This window comes from Saimiri boliviensis, chromosome 12, assembly GCF_048565385.1.
Source record: "Saimiri boliviensis isolate mSaiBol1 chromosome 12, mSaiBol1.pri, whole genome shotgun sequence".
In the NCBI taxonomy this organism is placed as follows: domain Eukaryota; kingdom Metazoa; phylum Chordata; class Mammalia; order Primates; family Cebidae; genus Saimiri; species Saimiri boliviensis.
Window position 1 is genome coordinate 75,848,190 of NC_133460.1, and position 20,074 is coordinate 75,868,263.

Below are 20,074 nucleotides of genomic sequence, written 5' to 3' on the forward strand. Positions count from 1 at the left end.
TCGAAACTAGTTCGCCAAGAAGAGACTCGACCATACTGCCTAGAGCATGCCTACCATTCTTTCTTTATTCATTCAAAAGAATACTGCCACCCAAGTGACTTGTGCAATTGAGTCTGATTATCATCTCTATGCTGAAAATCCTTCAGATGTTTATCCATTGGGAATGATTAGGAATGATCCTTGTCACCAGCTCTAAAGGCCTGCACAGTTGGCCCTTCCCATCTTCTTTAGCTTGTCTCCAGCCATTGACCTTCCCTACCTGCTGCCATGATGCAACCTTGAAGCCTTTCACATGCTCTTCCCTCCCTCTGAAAGAAAATGCACCTTTCTCTACTATTTAACTACTCAATTTCTTCCTCACCCCCATCTAAACTTCTCCTTGATAACACTTATTACAGTTGAAATTTTGTATTTTTGTATGGTTATTGATCATCTCCCCCAATAAAATGTAAGCTTTTAGAAGGGAGGAACTGTCTCAGCTTTTGCACACAGTGGGCTTAAAACGTATCTTTTGTGAATGGATGAAGACATTTAGGTGTTCATTAGGAAAGCTGAATAGCATAGTGGTTAATTTCAATCTCATCTCCACTCATCCATTTACCTGTGGATTACAATGTAGTAAGAGTACATTAAATAAGAAAGAAGTTTACTTTTCTCATTTAAAAAAACAAGCTTAGGATGCTGGCCATGGAAGTCAGAATCCGCTAAGGCGTGTGTAACAACTCACCTGCCAAATCAACTAGCCCTGAAAATGGATGGTGCTGGAGTTTGAATTTTTTTTTTTTTTTAAACAAAGCAAAACAAAACAAAAAACCAAGCTTGTATGATGAGCTCGGCAAAATCTTCAAGGGCACTTCCATCTTTTTTCCTGGGTAGCTGTGAACCCAGCTAAAAGTCAGGAGCTTTATTACTAAAGAAAAATGAGAGGACAGATATCTGGCCAATTAGCAGTCTTTTCAGTCATGCTTTACAAAGTTATTGTAGTAAGGATTAAATATTATACATAAGACTCTTGGCATATATAGTAAGCACTTAATTAACTATGGCTGTTTTTCTCTCTTCAACATATAGGTAATAAATTACTTACCTGAAAGGCCTTCCCACCCTTGGTTCTTTGGGCTCTTTATTTCTTTGTCTCTTTGTACATTCATGGGTCAGATTACTTGGTTTACTATATTCGCATACAGTTTAAATGAGTTTAAATGTAGGGAGTACACCTCTGTTTTCCTTTTGATAGTTCATGGAGTAATAGCCCCTCTGCCACCCCACTGGGACTTTGTTTTCCTTAGCCTCTTCATAATTCCTGTTTATGTAAAGTCAGCTTCCCTACAGCTAAGATAAATTCTTATTCAAATAGAGCCATGGGCTTATTTTATTCTCCTTGTGGGTACTGCCATTTGACTGTTAATCTGTCTTTCATAAAGCTGTACCTTGACATGTAAGAGGTGGGTGGTAGAGGGTGAGGAAGGAGGTGAAGAGAGAATCAGTGAAAATGAAGTAGGCCAGTGCATGTTTATATCTGACAGTTTGTTTTATTTTCTGTGAAGGCAATTGACCGAGGCCTGGCTTTTGAACTTGTCTATAGCCCTGCTATCAAAGACTCCACAATGAGAAGGTATACAATTTCCAATGCCCTCAATTTGATGCAAATCTGCAAAGGAAAGGTATGGTTCTATAATTCTAGGATGTTTTTTGCATCTGGCAGTTTATTATTAGTAGTACACTGGAATTGTCAAACTGACTCCTTTTCCTTAAAGCAGAATGTTCTCAAGGCACAGGATCAAATTCTCCCATTTCAGTGAGCTCTGCAAGTTTTAAGGGAAAGAAAAATACCAAGAAAAGAATAATGTAAGGGAGAAAAAGTTGTGTTGGAAGCCATATCTTTTGATAAAAATTTGCAATTTATATACTGTGAAAGAAAAGTCTAGAATAAAAATTGTTGGCATCACTGAGTTGAATTAAGATTATGTAACCGGCCGGGCGCGGTGGCTCAAGCCTGTAATCCCAGCACTTTGGGAGGCCGAAACGGGTGGATCACAAGGTCAAGAGATCGAGACCATTCTGGTCAACATGGTGAAACCCCGTCTCTACTAAAAATACAAAAAATTAGCTGGGCATGGTGGTGCGTGCCTGTAATCCCAGCTACTCAGGAGGCTGAGGCAGGAGAATTGCCTGAACCCAGGAGGCGGAGGTTGCAGTGAGCCGAGATCGCGCCATTGCACTCCAGCCTGGGTAACGAGAGCGAAACTCAGTCTCAAAAAAAAAAAAAAAAAAAAAAGATTATGTAACCTTCTCATCTTGTTTTTTAAACTTAATTCATCTTTACTGAGCTCTATTAGGAAAACATACTCTGTTTTCTGTTATAGATTGCCTTTAGTTTGATATAAAGTCTTTCATTTTTTTCACTTTAATTATGTACCTTATCTTTAAAAGAAGTTGGTATTTGTGCCTGTTGGTAAATGTTAAAATGTGATTACTGGCTATGTATATTATGAAACTCTTTCCTTTTTTTGCATTTATCTAAGATTAATATTAATTACTTTCTATTTTGTAGAATGTAATTATATCTAGTGCTGCAGAAAGGGTAAGTCTAGCATGAAGTACTTTGTTTTCATCTTTCAGGTTATAAAACTGTAGTTTCTAGGGGATAAATTAAAATAGCAAATGAATATTTGTTGCTTTTTTTTTTTTCAATTTTAATTACATTTGCTCATTGTAATTGCTAAACAGTAAAATTTACCCCTATTTTCTTTAGGTTTTAACTTGTGTTTATATAATTAGTTTTTCTTTTATACTGTTATAAAGTGCTTTTCAGGTTTCTCTTAGATTTTTAAAAACTATAAAACCCATCAAAATTGTAAGGAGACTTAAATTTATGTAATTTTTTTGGTTTTGGATACTTAAGTATTCTGTTAATTTGCTCTAAGTCATTGAAATGTTATAAATAATTTTCTCATCTCTACTTTTTGTTCATTTTATGTCAGCCTTTGGAAATAAGAGGGCCATATGATGTGGCAAACCTGTATCCTTTTCTGAGTAAAAAGTTGTTGACATTGTCTTTCAGGAAATTTGGAATTTGAAGTCATATTATAGTTTAACATGTTATTTTTCTCAACCTTTTACTGTAAGATTACCAACTGATAGCTTCAAAAATAAATTATATAACATTATAGAGAGCTTAATACTTCTGTTTTTTAAATTAATACTAATTAATACTGAGATAGAAAAGAGAGAATGAGGGACTTCATATGATAAAAGCTTAAAGTTAAATGAGTCTTTTCTCAGATGCATGTTCCAGTTGGACTAAGAACTGCTGTTGAATTAATTAGCCTCTCAATGTGACCAGGTTAGCTGGCACTTTGAGTTATGTTTGTGTTGGTCTTGTGTCCTTGGTTGACTCTGGGTTGAAATCTTTAATGTTCCCCAAGAGGCTTGCTGTTTGGCCTTTCTGAAAGTGATGCCAAAGCTGCAGTGTCCACCAACTGCCGAGCAGCACTTCTCCACGGAGGTAAGCAAGTTCTTCCAGTAAAAACTGAATGTTCATGTTAGAAGCAAGTCATTTTTATGAAATAGTTAAGCCATACCTATTTTTATTGTTCTACCCTGCAGAGTTCCATTGGGGTTATCTTTTCTCAACCTGTTGTAACCATAGCATTAGTGTTTTCTCACCCTCACTTCAGGCTTTACTTTCTATCATTTTTAGAATGAATATAGCTTTCATTACAGAAATGAGTATTGAAAAGTTCCTCCCAGCTATACATGTGTGCTCCTGCCCACATTTTGATAGGCTTCTAATCTCCCTTCCTTCTTCTTTCTTGCTGAAGGGGCATTCTTTCCCTGTTGAAAATCTCTGTTTTAGAGAACTGATGTGTTAAAAAATATATGTTAAACTATTAAGAAAACAAAAACAGCAAATACATTTTTAAACCAACTAACAAAACACAGACTGTAACTTTTACATTTATTAAAACTCAGAATGTTTCTTTGCCCATGTTTGCTTACATGGTCAAGTGTGTACAAACTGTACCTTTTTTTTTTCTTTTTTAAAATAGAGACAGGGTCTCACTATGTTGCCTAGGCTGGTCTTGAACTCCTGGGCTCAAGCAGTCCTCCTACCTCAGCCTCCCAAAGTGCTAGGATTACAGTCATGAGTCACCATGTCCAGCCAGACTGTACTTTTTTTAACTCATGTTTTGTATATGTACCTCTTCACTGACTGAATTTCTTTCTTTTTTTTTTTTTTTTTGAGACGGAGTTTCACTCTTGTTACCCAGGCTGGAGTGCAATGGCGCGATCTCGGCTCACCGCAACCTCCGCCTCCTGGGTTCAAGCAATTCTCCTGCCTCAACCTCCTGAGTAGCTGGGATTACAGGCACGCACCACCATGCCCAGCTAATTTTTTGTATTTTTTAGTAGAGACGGGGTTTCACCATGTCGACCAGTATGGTATCGATCTCTCGACCTCGTGATCCACCCGCCTCGGCCTCCCAAAGTGCTGGGATTATAGGCGTGAGCCACCGTGCCCGGCTACACTGACTGAATTTCTTATTCATCAGATGTTAAAAATTGAAAGTATGCTGAAACTTTGGAAAATGAAAATGAAATTTTATTAAAACAATTTAAGCTTTTGATTACTGTTTTGTCTTCATTGTCTTTATAATTCTTAGAACTAGTCATAGTGGTTAAGAAGCAACTTAGTTGATATCACCCAAATGAACATTAAACTTCAGAATAGATTGCTGCATATAGACTAAGTTATTTGTCATATGAATAGCTTGGTTATTGAGGACTTGTGTGTTGTGTCTGGACTTTATTGATCTGATTTCCATTTGAGAGAACTATTTATTGTATTGGCTAACCATAAGTTAGATGATTTTGCTTTTAGTTTCAACATTTTTAGATTGAGATTTTTGTATTATGTAGCCTAGAACTCATCATATAAGCTCTGGGAGTGATCAAATTAATTGGGATTTTTTATGATGATTTTCCTGAAATTGGGGAACAGTTGGTTCACACTTTGGTAATTCTGTCATTATTTTTATCTGTTTTAAATAAACAATTATCAAGATTTTGAGTAACACTTAGGTTCCAAAAATGGGGCTAAACAAGATACAGAAACCAAAATATAAATACATATATAATTGTGTATATGTGTGTGTGTGTGTGTGTGCGCGCGTGTGTGTGTGTGTGTGTAGTCCTGCATTTGACTTTAAAAACTCAGCTATTCAGCATATAACATATAATATGTATTTTTTTTAGAATGTCTGTATTTTTATGGGTATATAGTATGTATATATATTTATGGGGTACTGAAATATTTTGACATAGCTATTCAATAATCACATGAAAAATGGGGTGTCCATTTTCTCAAGCATTTCTCCTTTGTGTTATAAACAATCCAATTATGCTTTTTTAGTTATTTAAAAATATATGATTAAATTATATTGACTATGGTCACCCTATTGTGCTATCATATACTAGGTCTTGTTCATTCTATTTTTTTGTACCCATTAACCATCTTCACCTCCCCCTCCGCCCCCCACTACCCTTCCCATCTTCTGGTAACCATCCTTTTACTTTCTGTCTCTGGGAGTTCAGTTGCTTTGATTTTTAGACCCTACAAACGAGTGAGAACATGCGATGTTTGTCTTTCTGTGTCTAAAATCAGGCTTTTATAGAAGCTAAACTTAAAGAAGACTTGTGTACTTCAGGTGGCATTACCATGTACCCCAATGTGCCCAGGACAGTTCTAGTTTATGTCTGCCATTTCTGTGACCTTATTAGCACTTCTATTACCTGAAAAGTGTCCTAAACTAGATGATAAAATATGGTTACTCTGGTTTTATTTGCCATCAGGATCACTATGAGACGGTATTATGATGTGTTCTTAAGATTGCTAATTCAGCTTGGGTAACATTAGAAGAAATAAAGGATTCTGAGGCAAGGAAATTTAAAGTCTCATTATTATACTCTCATTGATGAAATCTCAGCTGGCATCTGTGTCATTCTCAGTGCCACATTTAAGAAGGATGGTAGTGCACTGAAACACTATTGGAAAATGTCTATTAGGTCCTTAAAGGGTCTGAAAACCTTATGATGAGAGGAATCATGAGGGTGGTGCAGACATGGATACCTGGCAAGCAGAAGACTTGGGACACATAGTAGTGGCCTTTCAACATTGGAAGGCTTGCCACAGGGAATCAGAATTAGGTTCTTTGGGGGTCCAGAAATCCAGAAACTAATGAGTAGCAATTCTGGGGAGGTTGTGGGGAAGGGATAGAAGAAAGAGGCTCAAGGTCAGAATCTTTGGTCTATAATTGACAAAGTTTATGCCCATAATCAGCCCCTGGACCAAAATGAACCTGTTGGGGACACCTGCCTTAGCCCCTTGTGAACAAAGTTACAATCTTTTAGATTTTCCTTGACAAGATGATTAAAGGGAATAATATATGTGAAAACGTTTTATAAACAAAAGCATACACAAATGTAACTTCTTGCTCTTACCGAGAAATAAATTTGTTTTTAAAAGACACTAAAGAAATTAATGCATTTTGTTAAAAAGTGCTGATTTTCACAATGTTTATTTCAGTTGATTTTTTAGACTGTGTACAGAATCAGTGATATAAATTAATAGCTGTAAGTGTGACATTTTTCATTTGGTGAAATGGAAATCATTGACAGTTTTTATTTTGAGGTTCTCATTATGTTGTCATTTTAATGACCTTGAAAGCAGTTTTATCCCTTTTATAAATAAAACTGTTTTAAAATAATTGGCAAAGTAGATTTGCTAAGTTAATCTTGATAAATGGGAAAATAATGCTTAATGCTTTAGAGTTGACTTTACTTGTTTTTTTTTTTTTTTGAGACAGAGAGAGTCTCACTCTGTCGCCAGGCACCAAGCTGGAGTACAGTGGCACGATTTCGGCTCACTGCAACCTCCACCTCCCGGGTTCAAGCAATCCTCCTGCTTCAGCCTCCCAGGTAGCTGGGACTACAGGCCCATGCCACCACGCCCAGCTAATTTTTTTTTTTTTTTTTTTAGTAGAGATGGGATTTCACCATGTTGGCCACGATGGTCACAATCACTTGACCTCGTGATCTGCCTGCCTTGGCCTCCCAAAGTGCTGGGATTACAGGCTTGAGCCACTGCACCCTGCCAAGAAATACTTCTTAACTAAATTTCTGTTCAGGTTCTTTTGATTCTGCCTCCTTTGTAGCTAATGAGTATCTCCGTTCTTCATAATCCCATTGCATTTCTAAGGACAGAGTTTGAGTCTCTTTTCATGACACTGTGGCCTTTCGGAAGCTATTCTTCCAGCCTGATTTCCTCCTAATTTTTTCATATTCCTCCTTCATACCAGCCATATTGTCCCCTAAACTATCTTATCTAGGTTCTCCTTACCTTTCTCTCCATGCCTTTGCAAAGGAATATTCTCCTTTTCTTATTCCATTTACCCTATTCCAAGTAGTGTCTCCTTTATATGAATACCTTGTTGCTTTATCCAGGCAGTTAATTCTTGTGGCTGCCTCCATTCCTATTATATTTGCTGTTACAGTGCTTCTCACATGCATGTATTATAGGAAAAAGCACTGTCTGTTAGACATCTTAATACCCTGTGTATATGGACACAGTTTGCCTAGCCTATTAGTAGGTTTCTAGGAGAAATTGGTTTAATTTAAGTTGAATTCTGCTGCCAACCTAATCTAAGCATCTAATAATTCCCAGTTATTCTTTGTTTATTGTCACCAGTTAGATAAGAGATCAATAAATTTATGAGTTTGATTTTATTCATTAACTCAACTAGTATTTATTGAACACCTTTTGCATAACCAGGCCATTGTGGAGTGTTCACAATACAATGCAATTGATTCTTTCAGAGGTACCTTGATGTTGTAATTAGAGAGATAGGCTACATGCTGTAAAACAAGGCAAGCACGTGCTCCACCTGGGAGCCATACACTCAACTGCTGTGTCTCCTCTCTTGATTTGTCTGTCTGTCTACCATATATAAAGCATCTGCTACACCAATGTCTATGACTTGGGTTCTGGTTACATGAGGTGTCATGGACAGACCATTAGAGAGAACACTGTCCTGTTTTATGCATGAGGTGATCTTTAGGAATAAATTAAATGTTAATAATATACTGATGTTTGTGTATGTTGGGGAAAAAAGATAATGACAGTAAATGACACTAGCACCCATAACAGTTTATCATGGCTTATCATTTACTAGTACTGTAAGCCAAAGTAATATGTTAAACTACCTCCTTTTAAATTATGTCTTAACTTCAAGCACAATGGTTTCCCCGTTTTACAGAAACTAGAAAAACTGCTTTTGGAATTATTTCTACAGTGAAGAAACCTCGGCCATCAGAAGGGGATGAAGATTGTCTTCCAGCTCCCAAGAAAGCCAAGTGTGAGGGCTGAAAAGAATGCCCCAGTGTCTGTCAGCAGTCCCTTCTTCCCTTTTATACTTCATCAGCCACAACAAAGAGAAAACCTTTGTGTGATTTACTGTTTTCATTTGGAGCTAGAAATCAATAGTCTATAAAAACAGTTTTACTTCCAATCCATTAAAGCAACAAACAAAACCTAGCGAAGCATTTTTTTTTTCAAAAGACTGCCAGCTTAATGAATTTAGATGTACTTTAAGAGAGAAAGACTATTTATTTCTCCTTTATGTAAGTGATAACAGCAGATACACTTGAATAAGATGTTTCAGGTATTTTTGTTTTGTTTTGTTTTTGAGATAGAGTCTTGCTTTGTTACTCAGGCTGGAGTACAGTGACATAATCACAGCTCACTGGAACCTCAAGCCTGAGCTCAAGCGATCCTCTCACTTCAGCCTCTCAGATAGCTGGAACTACGGGTGCACAGTACCACACCTGGCTTTTTTTTCTCTGTAGAGACATGGTCTCACTATGTTGCCAAGGCCAGTCTCAATCTCCTAGGGTCAAGCCATTCTCCCACTTTGGCCTCCTAAAGTGTTGGGATTTCATGGACCACCAGTGTAGCCAGATGTTTGAATATTTTAAGAGCTTCTTTCAAAAGTTTCTTGTTCATTCTCAAATAGTAGTTATTTTGAAAATATTTAAACTTATATTGAAGAAGTGACTTTTAGTTGATGTTTTAAGCCTCTCTCATGTATTCATCAAATCAATATTTTTTTTTTCTAAAAGGAATTGCTGTAGAGTTTGTAGAAGAAGAGAGGATGCACATGTAAAATTACATTTGGACTCTTCCTTCACTGCTTCATACCTCTATGAGGTCTTTGAAATAGGAGTCCTTTTAGTTAGAACTCCTAAACACCTAATATTGATTTTCCTAATAGCTGTATTACAATAGCAAAGCACTGGACTCAATCAACTTTGGAAATAATTTATTTTTGTAACAGGATCATGTTAAGTACAAGTAGCTTTTTTTGCACATGTCTGCATTTATGTAATATTAATGTAAGGGCTCTAAAACACAGCGGAGTAGAACCAGAGGTATAACTGAATAAGAAACTTTTTTAAATGAAAGAAAACTGTTCTGCAGTTTGGAGAAAATATAATTTTAAAAAGAGAAAACTTTATAACCTCATCAATGAATATAGATGTTTAAATAAAATATTGATTTAAAAACATTAAAACAGAGTACATCATTTATTCCTTTTTTTTTTGTGAGATTTATTCTTTGTTGTTGTTGTTGTTGTTGAAACAGGGTATCACTCTGTCACCTGGGCTGGAGTGTCAACAAGCCATTCTACCAGCTCAACCTCCTGAGTAACTGGGACCACAAGCATGTTCTACCACATCCTGGCTAATTTTTGTATTTTTTTTGTAGAAATGGGGTTTCGCCATGTCCAAGTTGGTCTCAAACTCTTGTACTCAAGCAGTCCGTCTGCCTCAGCCTCCCAAAGTGCTGGGATTACAGGCACAGGTATGAACCACCATACTTGGCCTTCTAGTTCTTTTTAATGCAGTATCCTTTTGCATATTAATAGGTCAAAAGAGAAAAATCAGAATATTCTTAATAGATGTCAAAAAGACATTTAATAAAGTTTAAAATCCACTCCTGATTTTTAAAATGATAACAATAAAAACCCTTGGCAAAATTCAAGTAGAAGAATATTGTATGCATACATAGATATGTTCATAGTGTCTATTTTTTTGTGCCTGTTAAGTGTGATGGCTCCAAAAGTGTTTTTGACTACCACTTGGCCAATTTGATGGATCAGCCTATCCATTCCTTCTGTAAAATTGAGGCTGCTGCTGCTGAGCCCACACACCAAAAGTCTGCCACTTCCTTGTGCCCCAGTTTGCTTTTGCCTTCACCCCACTTAAGTTCACCAAAAGTCAACTGTGTTTATTCACAAATCTGTTTATGCCAGCTGTATTTAGCATTTTATGTAAATTAATTTTTTAAAATATGAAAATTGATGAACTACTGAGGGCAAATAAAGAAGTGCCAGAAAAACTAAGTCAACACATTGGAAATCTTTGGAAAAGATAAATCATTACAAAGAACTGCTGTCAAATCAGGTGTGAGAAGGATAACAAGATTTGGGGGTGATCAATAAAAACTCTTGGATTGCTTCACTAATGTCACGTTCCTTTTGTGTTTTAAAGGGACTAGAATTCAAGAAAGACGACTTTGGATCTCTCATCAGTGTATCCATACTCCCAAGAACAGGCTTTGACCCTTATTTAAAAGATTGGTACCTGAGTATACATTTATGTTTTAAACTCAAAATGCTTAACAGGATATATGTTTAATTTTTTGTGATGTCCCACCTTAAGTTATGAATTAGTGATGTACTAGCTATTGTTGCACCAGATAAAATAAGATTTTCATATTATAGAAAGGAGGTACAATTATTTGTAGATATGACTGTCTTGGAAAACTCAAAGTAAATGGGGAAAACAATAGAAATATAGGTACCTTTCAGCTTCTGTCCATTTACTATATATTTGTGTAGTATGTGTTTGCAGTCATGCCTGCTTTTTATTAATACATGTTTATGCCATTGTTCACAATAGTAGGATATGATGGCTGGTCACCAGTGAATAGCAGGGGCAGGTTTCCTTCTAATATTTACTTTTGTTAGAATGAACCACTAATTTAATTGCTACAGGATGACAATACCTCTGCCAAACCAAGAGGAAGTTTGGCAGAGTGGCCAATTATGTATAAATACACAAAAACCAGTAGTTTTGATTAATAACCTGTTACGTAATTTTAAAAGGTGACACTATTCACAAAGACATAAATTACTAAGAAATGTTTAGGACCTCTATAAAGAAGACTATGAAAATATTAAGAAAATAAAGGGAAAATAAAGACTAGCATACATGGAGAGATACATTCTGTTTTCTTGAATGAGACAAATTGTAAATCAAATTCTCCCCAAAATTATGCAGTTAACAAAATTTAAAATCAAAATGCCTGTATTTTTTTTTTCTTGTTTATGTGTTTGGTCTTGGTATTCTGAAAGAGTAAATGTGAGAATTGGAAATTTCAGAGAAAAACCTAATGGAGGGGACTTACAATGCTGAATATCACAGAGTATGGCAAAACTCTAGTACTGTAAAGAACTAATTGGTGCAGAAATTCAGAAAGAACAGTGAAAGTAGGGAGTCCAAGATCACATTTTAGTTATAAAAAGAAGTGATGGATTGATTGTTCAGTAAGTGATACTGAAATGATTAGTTATCCATTTGGGAGAGGCAGTACAGCATACCAGTTAAGTGCACAGAGGAAAGAAAAAGTACATGCGTTAAAAGCCTAATTTGCTAGTATCGCATTAGCTATGACCTTGGGCAAATTATGTAATCTCTCTTTGCCTCACTTCATCTGTTCTCCCTCCCTGTGACATTATTGCAAGGGTTAAGTACGTTAGTATTTATAGAAGGTTTCTTAGAACAGGGCCTATCGTATAAAATGTACCAACTACAGCCAGTAACCGTTGCTCACACTTGTAATCCCAGCACTTTGGGAGGCCAAGGCAAATGGATAACCTGAGGTCAGGAGTTTGAGACCAACATGGCCAACATGGCTAAACCCTGTCCCTACTAAAAATACAAAATTAGCCAGGTGTGGTGGCCCATGCCTGTAATCCCAGCTACTCGGAAGGCTGAGGCAGGAAAATGACTTGAACCCAGGAGGCGGAGGTTGCAGTGAACAGAGATCACGCCACTGTACTCCAGCTTGGGCGAGAGAGCAAGACTCTGTCTTAAAAAAAAAAAGTACCCACTATTTTATTATTTATTATTTGATTATATTAATTTGAATACTGAAGTGTTGGCTATTATTTATGAAAAAAATAAGTCAAATCTCTATCTTGCACCCAGTATACACCTATAGTAAATAAAGGGGGATTAAAGACTTAAATTTTTTTAAAACCTTGTAAAATACTAGAGGAAAATGTAAGTTAATTTAAAAAAATAGTGATCTTGGATTGGAATAGACCTGCTAAGCATGGTCATCAAAGCCAGAAAACAAAGTTTGATTGATTTGTCTCTACATACAAACAACTAGGAAAGAACATTTACAATGCATATTCCTGGAAGGTTTAATACCCAACATGACATGCTATTAGCATCCACGCAGATCCCCATTCGCAGGGTGGTGGTCCCAGGTTTACAGGTGCTAAAGATGTTGGGTACTAATGACTTATCTTCACTCTTCTCCAGAGGATTGTCCTGGGCTGATGAGAGTCACTTTACTTTACCTGGAGATGCCTGGGAAGTTTTGTCTCCTCTGAGATTGGCCCATGGCCAGTGACTGATGCAGGACATTACAGCCCAGCCCACCTGCTTCAGTGGTACAATTTATGCTCCTGAGCACCCCATGGGATTAGGCTGAGTGTGGCTTTCTCCTGAAACCACGTCTTTGCCTCTTCTGCCATGTTCTGTTTTTTTCCCATTCCCTTACAGAGGACTCTCAGTAAGTCACTTGCACAAGAATCCTAATTTCAAATGCTGCTTCCAGGAGACCTGACTTAGAAAATTGGACAAATAAAGTTGATTTTTTAAATGTCCGGTAAGCAAGAAGGTGCTGAACTCTAGTCATGTAGGGGAAAATCACCAAAAATGTATCTGGCTGATCAGGTTAAAAGAAAAAAAGATTTATAAAGTGGATATTTTCAAGATGGTGGGGAAAGGCAGTAACATTGTGGAAGGGGATATAATTTGATGCAAATCTTTTACTTTTGTAAATTTATTATCCAGAAATAACTGGTTAATTATAAAGGCTGGATGGATAAGGATATTCACTGTAACAATGTCTAAAATAATGTGAAAATGGAAACAACCTAAATATCCAATAATAGGATTAAATAATCCATTATACATTGAAACAAAAGAATACTGTCTATAAAGAGGTCTAGAAGAAGTCGTTCAGATGAAAAAGTTATAAAACTAAATACACATATATTATAAAGCCCATACATAGTGTGCACAGAAATAATCAGAATGTCATGAAACCAGAATTATTGGTGACATGTTGCTCCCTTTGTTATTCATTTCTGTATTGGCATAATGAGTACTGGGTGTTCAAGAGGAGAGGGAGGGCAGTATGACAGGTGTTATTACATGGGGAAAAAGCAAAGTACAGCAGAAAGACACCTGGGGGAACTAACAAAATCTAAGGGCTCAGGATGGCTTCCTGGAGGAAATGCAGCTAGACCAAAGGGGAAGAATGAGGAGAAGTGATGTGACGGGGCAGAGTGGGCTGTGGTGGGAAGAAGAGACTTGCAGGGAGCTGGCACAGTATGTGAAAACAGTAAAGCAAGTGCCTGGATTTTTTAAGGAGCTGAAAATTTAGTTGAGTTGAAATTTAGAGTTTGGCTAGGAAAGTAATGAGAGATAAGAATAAAGAGTTAACAGCAGCCAGATTTTAAGGATTTTGTAAGACATTTTTAGGAGTTTTTATTTCATCCTGAGGGAAATGTGAAGCCATCAAAGGGTTGAAAGAGGAAAGTGAGTTGATCAGCTTTGCATTTTAGAAAAAGCACTCTGGCTGCTACTTGAAAAACAGGCTGGAGGTAAGCAAGCCTGGAGGCCAGGAGCCTAGGAGGGCTAATCGCGTGATCCAGATGAGAAGTAACTGCAACCTGAACTAGGGCAGAGGCACATAGGAATGGAAGACAGCAAGATCACGGCACTACTTCCATAGTATACTTGGTGAGACCTGGTGGTTGACTGAAAGAGAAGGGTGAGGGAAAGAAGATCAAAAACAACTTCTAGGACTCTCCATTGGCCAATGGGATGTGCCCTTCACTGGAGAGCAAACACAAAAGATTTTGGGCAGACTTGACTCAGTGGGAAGGCAAGAAGAGAACCTTATTTTTAAAAATGACTATGTGATTAAAAACTTGAAAAATTTTCCCAACGTGTTTATCTTTTCCGTTAGCAGAGATAACTAAGATAACTAAGCACTGGTCTTATTCTAATGGGATTTATTCCATATTATCTCCCATGCCCTCTACCTAGTTATTAGTGCAAATATTTATATATGGCAACACAAAACTTTTTACTCTTTATTCTCTTCTCTCATTTATACTCCCAGCTCTTTAGGGGAGGTGGATTTGAGGCAGATACCATAAAGAAAAATTGGTCACATGGCAGTAACACATCGAACTTATGCCACAGGAGACATCAGCACTAGCAAGAGAAATGTCCGTGTTGTAAGTGCTTCACTTGGAAGAAACTGAAGAACCCTGAGCCTTAAGAGTCTGATAAACTTAAGCCAGAACGCTGTGGGGAAGGTAGAGGGGTGGACAAAGAGGATTGGGAGTCAAAAGAGATAACAACGATATCCTCAATGCCTGTGGGAGGTACACTCCCTGGATTGCAAAACACTAGATGGAAAAGGTACGAAAATATTTCAAAACATTCTCACAACTCTGTATGTGTCTACGACCAGATTAATTAGAAGACCTTCTGATTATGGACTATGCCTATACACTCTCCCAAATGGTTAGAGGAATATAAAAGAGGTTAACATAGATGATCCTATACGAAGTGGGTCTCCTGGTGCTAGTGTTTCACATCAGACTTCATGGGCTTTCATGTATTTCCACAAGTGCCAAACATTTCTCATACCCTTGCTTTATTCCATAGAGCAGTGTTCCTGCTACCTGGAACACTTGATGCTTGAATAACTCCTGTTTATCTTTCAGACAAACCCTGAAGGTTACCACCTCAAAGAAGTCTTTATAGAAACCTCCTCATCTTAGACATTCGTGGCACTCTGTATTGCTTCCTTCATCATATTTACTACAGACTGACACTGTGCACTTATGCCTCACTTAAGGATAGAGATACATTCTGAAAGGTGAATCATAGGTGGATTTGTTGTGTGATTATCACAGTGTTACTTACACAAACCTAAATGATACAGCCTACTATGAGCAGTACAGCCTGTTGCTCCTAGGCAACACATCTGCACAACATGCCACTGTACTGAATACTCTAGGCAACTGTAACACAATGGTAACTGTTTTATGTATCTAAACAAACACAGAAAAGGTAATGCAGTATACTATGATGTTACAACAGCTAGGCTGTCACTAAGTGATAGGAATTTTTCAGCTTCATTTTAATCTTATGGGACCACCCCTGTATATGTGGTCCATTATTGACTGAAACATCTTTCTGTGGCACATGACTATATATTTATTCCTCATTATTCATTTAATATTCCTCTATTCCAGGAGGGCATGCCAGGGACAATCTCTTTTTCTCATCACAGGTCTTAGGACCTGGCTTACCACCTGTTCAAAAAACTACTGGCATACCTCCTTTTATTGTGCTTCGATTTATTGTGCTTTGCAAATATGGGATTTTTTTTACAAACTGGAGATTTGTGGCACCTCTGTATACAGCAAGTCTATTGGTGCCATTTTTTCAACATCATGTGCCTGTTTCCTGTCTCTCTCATCACATTTTGGTAATTTTCACAATATTAAAAACTTTTTTATTATTATTACATGTGTTTTGGTGGTTAGTACCCTTTGATTTTACTATCATAACTGTTTTAGGTAGCCGCAAATTGGACTCATACAGGACAGTGAACTTAATCCATGAATGTTGTTGTGTGTTCTGACTCCTCCACTGACCAACTTTCCCCATTTTCTTCCCTTTCTTCAGGCCTCCCTATTCCTTGAAACAAAACAATATTGAAGTTAGGCCAATTAATAACCCTACCATGGACCAGCAAAAAGTGTTCAAGTGAAAAAAAGAGTCACACATCTCTCAGTCTCAATCAAAAGCTAGAAATGATTAAGCTTATTGAGAAAGGCACGCAGAAAGCCAAGACAGGCCGAAAACTATGCCTCTTACTCAAGTTGTGAATGCAAAGGCAAAGTTCTTGAAGAAAAGTAAAGATGCTACTCCAATGAACACACAAATAATAACAAAACAAAGCAGCCCTATTGCTGACTGGAGAAAGTTTTTGTGGTCTGGCTAGAAGACCAAACCAGCTACAACACGCCTTAGGCCAAAGCCTAATCCAGAGCAAGGTCCTAACTTCAGTGCTATGAACTCTGAGAGGTGAGAAAGCTGCTGAAAAGCAGCTGGAAGCTAGCAGAGGCTGGTTCCTGAGATTTGAGGAAATAAGCCATCTCTGTAACATAAAAGTGCAAGGTGAAGCACAAGTGCTGATGGAGAAGCTGCAGCAAGTTATCCAGAAGAGCTGGAAGAGCTAGCTAAGATAACTGATGAACATGGCTACACTAAGCAACAGATTTTCAAGGTAGATGAAACAGCCTTCTATTGGAAGACGCCATGCAGGACTTTGATAGCTAGACAGGGGAAGTCAATGCCTGGTTTCAGAGCTTCAAAGGACAGGATGACTCCCTTGTTAGCTGGTGATTTTGAGTTGAAACCAATGCTCATTGACCATTCTGATAGGGTTATTAAGAATTATGCTAAATCGACTTTGCCTGTTACTCTATAAATTGGACCACAAAGCCCTGATGATAGTACATCTTTTTATATCATGGTTTATTGACTATTTTAAGCCCATCATTGAAACCTACTGCTCAGGGGAAAAAAAAAAAAAAAAAAAGATTCCTTGCACAACATTACTGCTCATTGAAAATGCACGTGGTCACCCAAGAGTTCTGATAGAGATGAGCATCTGATGGGGATGTACAAGGAGATGAATGTTGTTCTCATACCTGCTTACACAACATCCGTTCTATAGCCCATGGATCAAGGAGCATTTTGAATCAAGTCTTATTAAGAAATACATTTCATAAGGCTGTATGCCATAGATAGCAATTCCATTGATGAATCTAGGCAAAGTAAATTCAAAATCTTCTGGAAAGAATTCACCATGCTAGGTGCCATTAAGAACATTCGTGGGACACTGGAGGAGGTAAAAGTACCATTAACAGGAATTTGGAAGAAGTTGATTCCAATCTGTATGGATGACTTGGAGGAGTTCAAGATTTCAGTAGAGGAAGTAACTGCTGATGTGGTGAAAATAGCAAGAAAACTAGAAGTGGAGCCTGAACATGTGACTGAATTGCTGCAATCTTGTGATAAAACTTAAACAGTTGAGGAGTTGTTTCTTACAGATGAGAAAAGAAAGTGGTTTCTTCAGGTGGAATCTACTCCTAGTGAAGATGCTGGAAACATTGTTGAAATGATAAAAAAGGATTTTGAATATTACACCAACTGAATAAAGTAGTAGCAGAGTTTCAGAGGATGTACTCCAATTTTGAAAGATGTTCTGTTGATAGTAACATGCTATCAGACAGCATCGGATGGTACAGAGAACTCTCTCATGAAAGAAAATTAACTGATGCGGTAAGTTTCATTTTTGTCTTCTTTTAAGAAATTGACACAGCCATCCCAACCTTCATCAACTACTACCCTTATCAGTCAGCAGCCATCCACATGGAGGAAAGATCCTCCACTAGCAAAAAGATTATGAATCACTGAAGGCTCAGATGACCATTAACACTTTTTAGCATTAAATTTTTTTTTTTTTTTTTTTTTTAAGACAGAGTCTTGCTCCATCGCCAGGCTCCAGGCTGGAGTGCAGTGGCGCGATCTCAGCTCACTGCAACCTCCGCCTTCTGGGTTCAAGCAATTCTCCTGCCTCAGCCTCCTGAGTAGCTGGGACTACAGGTGTGTGCCACCATGCCCAGCTAATTTTTGTATTTTTAGTAGAGACTGGGTTTCACCATGTTGGCCGGGATGGTCTCGATCTCTTGACTTCGTGATCCACCCACCTCGGCCTCCCAAAGTGCTGGGATTACAGGCGCAAGCCACCGCGCCCAGCCAGCAGTAAAATATTTTTAAGTTAAGGTATGTATGGTGTTTTTTAGACATCATGCTATAGTGCAATTATTAAACCACAGAATAATATAAACATAACTTTTGTATGCACTAGAAAACCAAAAGCATTGTGACTCATTGTGATATTAGCCTGTGGTGGTCTGTATTCTCTCCTGGGAGGACTTTGACACTGCCAGTCCCTGTCCAAAAGAATTGTTAAATCTCTAGTTAATTTGCATTTCTTTAATGATCAGTGATGTTGAGCTTTGTTTTCCATATGTTTGTTGACCACATGAACGTCTTCTTTTGAGAAGTGTCTGTTAATGTCCTTGCCCACTTTTTGATGAGGTCGTTTTTCTTGTAAATTTGTTGAAGTTCCTTGTATATTCTGGATATTAGACCTTCACCAGATGGGTAGAATCTGAATGGCAATTATTAAAAAGTCAAGAAATAACAGATGCTGGTGAGGTTGCAGAAAAATAGGAACACTTTTGCACTGTTGATGGGAATGTAAATTAGTTCAACCATTGTGGAAATTGGTGTGGTGATTCCTCAAAGATCTAGAACCAGAAATACCATTTGACCTAGCAATCCCATTACTGGGTATATACCCACAGGAATAGAAATCATTCTATTACAAAGATACATGCATGCATATGTTCATTTCAGCACTGTTCACAATTGCAAAGACATGGGATCAACCCAAATGCCCATCAATAATAGACTGGATAAAGAAAATGTGGTAGGGATACACCATGGAATACTATGCAGCCATAAAAAGGAATGAGATAGGCCGGGCACGGTGGCTCAAGCCTGTAATCCCAGCACTTTGGGAGGCCGAGGCGGGTGGATCACGAGGTCGAGAGATCGAGACCATCCTGGCCAACATGGTGAAACCCCGTCTCTACTAAAGGTGCAAAAAATTAGCTGGGCATGGTGGCGTGTGCCTGTAATCCCAGCTACTTAGGAGGCTGAGGCAGGAGAATTGCCTGAGCCCAGGAGGCGGAGGTTGCGGTGAGCCGAGATCGCGCCATTGCACTCCAGCCTGGGTAACGAGCGAAACTCCGTCTCAAAAAAAAAAAAAAAAAAAAAAAAAGGAATGAGATAATGTCCTTTGCAGGACATGAATGGAGCTGGAGGCCATTATTTCTAGCAAACTAACACAGGAGCAGAAAACCCAACACAGCATGTTCTCACTTATAAGTGGGAGCTGAGCAATGAGAATACATGGACACAGGGAGGGGAACAAAATACACTGGGGCCTGTCGGGGGTGCGGTGGGGGGAGAGAGAGCATTAGGAAAAGTAGCCAATGCATGCTGGGCTTAATACTTAGGTGATGGGTTGATAGGTGCAGCAAATCACCACGGCACATGTTTACCTATGTAACACCCCGCACATCCTGCACATGTACCCCAGAGCTTAAAATTTACATTTTAATTTAAAAAAATCTCTAGTTAAAGCCCTGCTGGGATCTTCTTAGGGAATGCAGGTTTACCATGCAGAAATCATTCTGACCACCAGGGGTCTCTTTCTACACATCACTGGGACTGAAAGCTCACTGGAATTCTTTGTATCTTTGTGACTCTCAGCCTAGGTGGTGGCATTCCATGGCCTATCACCTGGGAGCTTATCAGAAAAGCAGAATCTCCGGCCCCACCTGAGACCAGCTGAATCAGAGTCTGCATTTTAACCAGATCCCTAGGTGGTTTGTATACCCATGAAATACTGGGAGTGCTGTTGTACGGGACATTTCTACTCTGCAAAACTTGGGGAAGCAATGGGGAAAAAACCCTCCTATAT

At 38.1% G+C, this 20,074-nt stretch overlaps 1 protein-coding gene across 10 annotated transcripts in view; it reads left to right on the forward strand.

The window, feature by feature from the left end:
• RPP30 (ribonuclease P/MRP subunit p30) overlaps nucleotides 1–20,074 on the forward strand; it is a 45,169-nt gene extending 25,095 nt beyond the window's left edge. Inside the window, exons 7-14 of one of the 10 annotated variants that reach the window (XR_012512888.1) lie at nucleotides 1,548–1,664; nucleotides 2,555–2,584; nucleotides 2,985–3,022; nucleotides 3,429–3,508; nucleotides 9,827–9,922; nucleotides 10,612–15,319; nucleotides 16,135–17,799; nucleotides 19,864–20,074. Coding sequence is in view for 2 of the 10 variants with exons in the window: in XM_074382565.1 (XP_074238666.1) it covers nucleotides 1,548–1,664; nucleotides 2,555–2,584; nucleotides 2,985–3,022; nucleotides 3,429–3,508; nucleotides 9,827–9,922; nucleotides 10,612–10,682 (432 nt within the window). In the remaining 8 variants the exon portion in view is untranslated. The other 9 variants (XR_012512889.1, XR_012512891.1, XR_012512893.1 and 6 more) reach the window with 9 other exon arrangements.